The sequence below is a fragment of the Gracilinanus agilis genome, chromosome 6 (genome assembly GCF_016433145.1).
Source record: "Gracilinanus agilis isolate LMUSP501 chromosome 6, AgileGrace, whole genome shotgun sequence".
NCBI classification, from domain to species: Eukaryota; Metazoa; Chordata; class Mammalia; order Didelphimorphia; family Didelphidae; genus Gracilinanus; species Gracilinanus agilis.
In genome coordinates this window covers 277,475,511-277,484,881 of record NC_058135.1, presented here as the reverse complement: position 1 = coordinate 277,484,881, position 9,371 = coordinate 277,475,511, and the positions used below count along the sequence as shown (strand labels likewise).

Below are 9,371 nucleotides of genomic sequence, written 5' to 3'. Positions count from 1 at the left end.
GATTTGAATTCAAGAAGATCAATTTTCCTGACTCCAGGCATGGTGCTCTGTATACTGTACCACCTAGCTGCCCCCTAATGATAACAGTAAACATTATGTAGGACTTTAAGGTTTGCATCATGTTTTATAAATAATAGCACATTTTATCCTCACAACCACCATGGAAATAGAAGCTATTATTATGCTCATTTTCTTGACTTGCTCAGGGTCACTTTGGTATCAGGCTTTGAATTTGAGGTTGGTTTTGAACTCAAATATTCCTTATTCCAGATCCAGTACTACATTCCACATAGTCAGTGGTAAAAAGGAAATCAAACACAGAACATCAAATGTGGTTGAATTTAATTCAATTAAATTCAGCATAATTTTATTAAAATAGAAACAAACAACTATTATATCCAAGACTGTCATAAAGTGTAGAAATCCAACATATGAAAAATGTATGTGTATATGTATACATATATGAATATATACACACATATCTATCTTTATCTATCTATGGGGGGAGAAGTCTCTGACTTAGAGTAGTTTACATTCTATTGTGGAGAATACAGAATATTGATAGTTAAGCAAATACAAGTTAAGGTATTATGGAGAAAAAAGAAGAGCCCTAGGAAAATATATAGAAAGAAAAATAATTTGTAATTGGATGGATTAGAAAGACTTCACAAGGGAAATTCCATTGCTCCTGATCACTTAGGGAAGAGAAATTTTGTGAAAGGAGGAAGTAATGAGTCTCTACAGAGAGGAAGTTTTGGATTAGTGAAAAGGAATGGGAGATGGGATGCCATTTATATGGATAGCTAGTAGTCTAGTTTCTGGAAAAAAAACAATTCTTGCCTTTAATCTTAAAATCAATACCATGCATTGGTTCCAAAGCATAAGAGTGGTAAGTGCTAGGCAATGGAGTTAAATGATTTCAGGGTCACACAGCTAAGAAGCCTAGATTTGAATGCAGGACTTCTCATCTCTTGGCCACCTCTTAATCCATTGTGCCACTTAGCTGCCCCCAGTAGTCTATTTTCACTGATACTTGTGTTAAAGGGAAAAATATAAAAGAAGGTGAGAAAAATAGAGCCTGGCCAGACTGGCAGATATTAAAAATCCAAAAGTGAAGGGGTTAAATTTTGTCCTTTAGGCAATAGAAAATTCCTCAAGTGTTTAGAGGATGAGAGTAATGTAAATCATAAGAACTGAGCTTAGATTTGAGCTATGCCACTTATAAAATATGTGATTTGGGGCAAGTCATTTGCTTTTTATCTCTGAGCCTCTTTTTCCATATCTATAAAATGATGATGTTGGACTGGATCACCTCTATGGTCTTATTGATTCTAAAACTATGATCTTTTGAAAGAATTCACTTTTTCAGTATTCCTCAGAGTTTTCAGGATGTTTTCCTCACAACAGCCTAGTGAGTCAATTATTATAAATATCCCAATTCCCATTTTATATATGAGAAAACTGAGGCTCAAAGAGGTAAATAACCAATTAAAGTACCAAGGTCACACTACTTGAACAAGGATTCAAATATATAGCTTCTGACTCTTAAAGAGAGTATTCATTCCTCTTCATTCATTGCCTCTTCAGAGGAAGGATGACTATTGTGGCATCTAAGAAAAGCTTCTATGGCTTGTTGAAAGGAATAGTTGAAGTAAGGGATATTATAGCAATAGTCCAAGTGAGAGATGATCTGAACTAGAGTTGTGACCATGTAAATAAAGAGAAGTAAACAGACTCCATACATGTTGTACAAGTTGGAATAATAAGACTTGGCATCTGATTAGAATTGAAAGGTTAGGGTGAGGGAGTATGACAAAGAGGACTCCAAAGTTTGGAACTTGGGTGAATAAGAGGAAAGGGTGCCCTTAAAAGAATTAAGAAACTATGAAGGGGGGCAGCTGGGTAGCTCAGTGGAGTGAGAGTCAGGCCTAGTGATAGGAGGTCATAGGTTCAAACCCGGCCTCAGCCACTTCCCAGCTGTGTGACCCTGGGCAAGTCACTTGACCCCCATTGCCCACCCTTACCAATCTTCCACCTATGAGACAATACAAAGAAGTACAAGGGTTTAAAAAAAACTATGAAGGATAGGCAGATGTAGGGGAGGTAGTGTTGAGTTTGTTTTTGGCTAAGTTGAGCTGGAGTTGCCAATAACAGAGATTAGATCTGGATGTTTATATTTGGCAGTCATTTATCTAGAGGAGAATCAATGAATCCCTGGAGATAATGAGACCACCAAAGGAGAAAACAGAGAGAGTAGAGAAGAAAAGTTTAAGAGATAGCCTTTAAATACATTCATATTTAGGAGGTGGAGAGTGGAATTGAATTAGAAGCAAAAAAATAGAAGACAGATTTTTAAAGAGAACCAAGAGATTCAACAGGAAGCCTAAAGCAAAGAACTTGTCTAGGAAGAAGTGATGACTAGGTAAGAAAAGATATGATGGGAGAGAGATAAGAAATTTCACAAATCTCAAATAATTACATAAACCACCATTGTCATCATCATCATCATCATCATCATCATCATCATCATCATCATGTGATTCTTGAAGGGGAAAATGAGTCTTGGAAAAGATGAGTAATATTATAAATGAATGATGGGTAGAGGTGAAGAAGAAATGACTATGGAGTGATAAGTTTTGGGTTAAAGTAGTAGAACAGAAATCAGTCAATGAGTGAATTGACTTGATCTTATGAACAACAACTAAAATAGATGTTTTAATGTGAATTAAGTGGTTCATATATTTACAGCACTGTGACAGATGTAAACTAACCACATATTAATTCAGCATCTACTTAGAAGTCACTATATGTCAGGCACTATGCTAACCAAGGAGTATAGGAAGGTACAAGGACACACTGGAGTTGTGATTTCATTTGTATAGGGAAATCCAAATGAGTAAATTCTCTCTAAAATGCAAATCAACACCCTTTCTGCAATTAGCAATTTTAGAGTATTTCCAAGAGATTAAATGATTCATGCAAAATCTCACAACCACTATGGGAGAGGCATGAAACTTGAGCATAAGACTTCCTGGCTTAAAGGCTTATTATCTATGCAGGATTACTAATAAAAGGATGTAAAGAAGGAGAACAAAGTCAATCCTTTGGAAAGTACCAATATTACATTGTTAAGAAGATGATTATGAAACATTGGAGACAAAGAGAATGTTTAGAGAAGGAGAATATGCCTTTGAAACGAGAAGGAGAATACCCAGTAGATTTGAACTGTAACAATCTCAAAGAGGAATTGGCTTAAAAAAGTATTTTTGCATTGGGTAAGGGGAAATTATTATGACCTTTGGGAAAATACTTTGACTATCATGGATGAGAGAGACACAAATCAGCAGAGATTAATGAAAGAGTGCATTGTAGGGAAACAGAGGCATGAAATTCAGGAGAAATGTCTTTTCCAGAGGTTTATCAGTGAATGAACAAGAGAGTTAGGATGGTACCTGAATGGAACAAAAGTGTTTAAGGAAAAGGTCTTTAAAGCTTGAGAAGCACATTTATAAATAGATAGGAAAGGCTAGGGGTTAAGAAAGAATGTACAAGTGGGTCCTTAAGGAGCTGTAAGAGAATACATCTGAAGGCAAAGGAGGATGTATTAACCTATGTAAAGAGTAAAAGATATTCATTCTTCTGTCCCTGGTAATAAAGTTAAGGAATGGTTGTTGCTGACTTCTCAAAAAATAAACCTCTAAATTCAGAGTTTATGGTGGATGCTCTCAAAATTCTCAGTGTCTTCATTTGTACATGTGTGTATGTTTGTCTTTAAATCTTGCTTCTATATAATATTTAGCATTAGTTTTACATTCATATATAGATATTTTGTGTTTTTTAAAAATATATATAAAATGATTAAAATTATAATATTGGGGACTAATATATACATGAAAATGTATTAATTATATAAATATGTGAATAAATATGCCTTTATGAAGGGATTGATATTAATTAGATTACATGAAAGATTTATCATACTAGAGTTACAGATTTGAAAGACATTCTAAACACAGTATTTTTACTTTACTTAAAAGACCTTATAAATCACAGCTAAAACAGATATTTTAATTTACATGTAAAGCTTTTTCATCCCCACACTTCTCTCAGTAGAATGAAAGTCCCTTAAAGGCAGTGACAATTTTGTTTTTGTGTTCGCAATGTCCAGCGTGGTGTCTGGAAAATAGTAGATACAAGTAAATGTGTGCATATGTTTCAATTTGTTTTAATTTAGTCCAATCCTCCATAAAAAGGGGGAAACCAGGTAAATTATTTACTCTCTGGGTCTCAAAATCATATAGACATTTATTATCAGTATCACAAAGCAATCTCAGATCTTCTGAATCAGTCTACTGGAGGATGATCATGATGTGCTTTGGGCATGGTGGTAAGGGTTTAAATATGTTTCTAAGCAAATAACTATGTACAATGGGAAATTGGCTTAAACTCAATTTAGTCCAAGTTGTGTTTAATTTGATATATTTTCTTTCCACTAGGATCAAGTAGTAGGCATAATCCCAGGGTTAACATGATACCTATAGACTCAGGGAAACTATAGTAACTCTTGGAGGCTTAAATAAGCCCCTTACAATTCTAAATTCTACAACTCCATGATTTTTGTTTCTGATAGGTTTTTTTTGAATTTCATGAAGGGAACATCAAGATGAAGACCCTTCTCAGGCAGAATAGAACCGAAGCAACCGAATTTATTCTCCTGGGATTAAACAGTCGGCCAGAACTACAGCCAGTCCTCTTTGTGGTGTTTCTGGTCATCTACTTGACCACTCTGACTGGCAATTTTGGGATGATCATACTGATTAGATTAACGCCACGTCTTCAAACTCCCATGTATTTTTTCCTCACCCACTTGGCACTTGTTGATCTTTTCTATTCCACTAATGTTTCTCCTCAGATGCTAATTAACTTCTTGTCAGAGAAGAAAACTATTTCCTACATTGGTTGTTTGACTCAGTGTTTCATTTTTGTTACCTTACTTCTTACTGAGTATTATATGCTTGGAGCCATGGCCTATGATCGTTATGTAGCCATATGTCAACCTCTGCATTACAGTATCAAGATGTCCAAGCCTGTTTGCATCTGCTTAGTCACCTTTCCTTACTTGTGGGGTTCCCTTGTAGGAACAATGCAAGTCATCTTGACATCTCGACTCTCCTTCTGTGGCCCTAATACCATCAACCACTTCTATTGTGCTGATCCACCCCTTTTAATGTTGACTTGCTCTGACACTTACATAAAGCAAACTGCCCTGTTTGTGTCTGCAGGATTAAACCTCACAGGATCCTTGCTCATCATCCTTACCTCTTACGTTTTCATTTTTGCAACTATTCTTCGCATGAAGTCCACTGAGGGGCAGCGCAAAGCTTTCTCTACCTGTGGCTCCCACCTGATGGCTGTCACTATGTTTTATGGGTCCCTTTTCTGCATGTACTTAAGGCCAGCCACTGAGAGTTCTGTGGAGCAAGGGAAAATTGTTGCTGTGTTTTGTATCTTTGTAAGTCCCATGGTAAACCCCTTTATTTATAGCTTAAGGAACAAGGATGTAAAGGAAGCTTTGAGAAAGATGGTCAAAAGAAATCTTGGAAAAAGGGAAAAAGCTGAAGTTCAAATTATTTCTCAATAAAAATTGGCAAAAAGTCTATTATAATCCTTCTGAATGAGTTGCTGTTGTTGTTTGTTGTTGTTGTTGTTGCTGCTGCTGCTGCTTAGATGCAAATTCTGGTCATGCCAAATCTGACCTCAAGCAAGTTACTTTTTTCCCTTTTGGGCCTCAGTATCCTCACCTGTAAAATGAAACAATAAGATTGAATGATGTCACAATTTTCTCAAAATTCTAACATCCTATTTTTTCTGTTATTTTTAACAGGAGAAGAGAAACTGAGACCAAATAAAATGCAAGCAACCAGAGATTTTTCTTTTTGTCTTTGTAAACTTTGTGACTACCATATAGTCTATGATTAACAAATGCTTGTTGAATGAATGAGCAAATGAATGAATGAATGAGATAGGAGAATGACCATATTAGGAGAACTATAAGCTTCAAATTGGAACTTTACTTAGTTCTATAGAAGAATACTCTGAAGAATCATCCTAAATTCTTCTAAAATTTCCCTTTATAGGGCAGTTATACTCTGTCTCCATAACAGGAGAACAAGAAATACCCCAGAGGAATGATATACTAAGAGATTGTCATGCCATATGCTCTTGTGGCTGCCTTCCAAAGGCAAGACTGACAAGGCCAAATGCCTCAGGGATCCCAGGGATGTCAGATCCCTGGAGCCAATTTGCTGCTGTTCAAGGTAAGATCAACATCATACCTGTCTCCTCATTGGCAATTAATTGGAAAAAGAATTGTCAAGGCTAATTTCATACTCCAAGACTCGTAGACAAAGTTATCATCCAATTGGGTATTACAGCTGTCAATTACATCCCATAGCAGTGGGGACAGTACCCTGTCTAAGGGGGGTAGCAGAAGCAGCTGTGTTAGTCCAGATGTCATCTGATCTAGTTTTGGGATGTCCTTTGACTGTCTATTATTCACATCAGATAGAAGCACTAATGAGGAAGTTTCGTACTCAAGTATATTCAGACCAATGAATAGCTAAGTATGAAATTATTCTCTTGGGTAGTGAGAACATCCAGTTGAAGAGATGTAGCATACTTAATCCAGCTACTCTTCTTCCTGATTTACCAAAGAACGGTGAGCCATTGCATGAATGTGTTGAGGTAGTAGATCCTGTGAGTATGCCTAGGATGGATTTAAAAGATACTCCACTCGAAAATCCAGACTGGGTGTTATTCATGGATGGATCATCATATTTCTGTAATGGAATCAGATGTACTGGTGCTGCAGTTGGCACAGAATTTGAGACACTGTGGTATGGCTCATTACCTACTAATCTTAGTGCTCAGGGTGCTGAATTGGTGGCATTGAAGCAAGCATGTCTTCTAGTTGTATGAATATTTACACACTCTCGATATGCATTTTCTGTTTGCCATGCAACAGTAACAATCTGGAAGTAACGAGGTTTTATTACTGCATGGGGCAAACCAATAGCTCATGCAGCAAAAATAACTGAGTTGTTAGAAGCAATCCAGAAGCCAAAACAGCTGGCAGTAATTCATTGTCAGAGTCATACTTATGGTAGGGATTCAGTCTCTAAAGGAAAACATAGAGCTGATATCATTGCAAAGTATGCAGCCCAGAATGCTCCAATTTGTGTAATGAATTTAACATCTATTGATTCTGATGATCTAGAGAAAGCCTATGTAGACTTAGATATCCAGAATTGGAAGGATAAATTTGGAGCTAGGAAAGAACATGGGATATGGATTACTGATACAGGAAGACCATTGTTACCAAAAGATTTGTATACCTATTTGTGTCAAGCCATTCACACAAAAGGTCATTTTGGTACACAACCTGTTGTGGATTCCATCAGGAGACAATGTGTTGCTCCTGGAATAAGTACTATTGCAAATAAGATCTGTAATAGCTGCCCAGTCTGCCAAAAGTTCAATCAAAGTGCATTCAGAAAGAAAGGTTTGGGTGGTAGTCCTTTAGCATATTGTCCTTTTGAGAGTTTACAGATTGATTATATCTGTATGCCTAAAGTTGGAAGATACAATGTTGTCTTGTGATAGTCAATAGACTAACTAAATGGCCTGAAGCTTTTCCATCAAATACTAATACAGCTAGTTTTGTGGTGAAAGTGTTACTCAAGGAAATTGTGCCTAGATTTGGTGTACCTTTAACCATAGATTTGGATAAGGGATCTCATTTCACTCAGGATATCCTTAGAAGAGTCTATGAGAATCTAGGAATAACACGTAAATATCATGTTCCTTACCACCCGCAAAGTTCAGGTCAGGTGGAGTGTATGAATAGGGAACTCAAGACTATGGTTGGGAAACTCTGTACTGAAACTCATCTTAAATGGCGAGAGATTCTTCCCATGGCTTTGTTTTATTTACATACGAGACCGAGAGCAGATCTACATATATCATTGTATGAGATGCTCTTTGGACATGCTCCACTACAAGCAAAAATTTGTAAGGCTGTTTATGCATCACTCTTAGGAGGTGATTGCCAAATTGATTCATATTTAAGTGCTTTACAGCAGAGGCTAAGAGAATTACAAGATATGGGAGTATTAATTCAATCTTGTCCATTGGATTATTCTCTTCATAATTTTCAACCAGGTGCTATGGTCTATGTGAAAAGTTTTGCCAAAACATTGGCAACAGAACAAAATTGGGTAGGTCTTTATACAATTGTATTAGTTTCACCATCTTCTGTGAAAGTTTTAGGTAGAAATTCATGGTATCATTGTTCTCATGTTAAATTAGCACATGGAATAGATAATGGAAATGTAGAGATGGTTAATAATGAAGAAGAAGAAGAAGAAGAAGAAGAAGCAGAAGAAGCAGAAGCAGAAGCAGAAGAAGCAGAAGAAGCAGAAGAAGCAGAAGAAGCAGAAGCAGAAGAAGAAGAAGAAGAAGAAGAAGAAGAAGAAGAAGAAGAAGAAGAAGAAGAAGAAGAAGGTAGATGTAGCTAGACTAATATATTAATATCTTAGGGATAGTTTAGAATAGTTTAGTGAAATAGATAGAGTATTAGATTAGGTTAGAGGATAAGATAAGGTACTATTGTACATTACAGTGCAGATACAACAAATATAACAAAATTGCATTACATGAAGAACATATAACATATTACATATCACATATCACAAATTATGTAAATAGTTGTGTAAATAGTGTGTGTATATTGTAAATTGTATTACAGTGTAAGCATTGTATATGTGTAGAGCACACACATGTATATTTGATATGTATATATTATGTGTGCATACATTTATATATGTATATCATACATGTATATATTATGTATATATTCTATGTATGTATCATGTGTATATATGTGTATAAATGTAAATTCTATGAATACTTTGATATAATTGAGTTGCAAACATTCAAGTGTAATTTGCATAAGGGAGTTTAATGTTTTGTTTTAATTTTGATGTAAAAACATATGCAATGTTGTGTTAAAATGTATTTTCAAAAATGGTTTGCATTTATTAGTTGGTAGGATATTTCTGTATTAGAATAGAAATTATGTTTGATGTTTGTTTTGATTTTTGTTTTGATATTTCATATTTGTTGTTGATTTTGTTGGAAATTTTGCATTGTTACTTGTTGCTTTATGCTTTAAACTATGTAACTGTTCAATGTATTTATCCTTTTACCTTTCCTTGTTGAAATCCCTAGTGTAGGGTAGAGTAGGATAGTGTTAGATAGAATAGAGTTAGTGTAGGTTGTTTGTTATTTTGGGTTAGAATTTTAGTTTAGTT

General features: G+C 35.5%; 1 protein-coding gene across 1 annotated transcript; it reads left to right on the top strand.

Moving 5' to 3' along the window:
- Positions 1–4,663: 4,663 nt before the first annotated feature.
- On the top strand, positions 4,664–5,641 carry LOC123252667 (olfactory receptor 5M11-like). Its single transcript, XM_044681934.1, has one exon. The coding sequence runs from the start codon at positions 4,664–4,666 to the stop codon at positions 5,639–5,641; it is 978 nt and encodes a 325-aa protein (XP_044537869.1).
- The last annotated feature ends 3,730 nt before the right edge of the window (positions 5,642–9,371 follow it).

Excerpts from the sequence above, each read along its gene's own strand:
- LOC123252667 (XM_044681934.1), top strand. The coding sequence starts at position 4,664 with ATGAAGACCCTTCTCAGGCAGAATAGAACCGAAGCAACCGAATTTATT.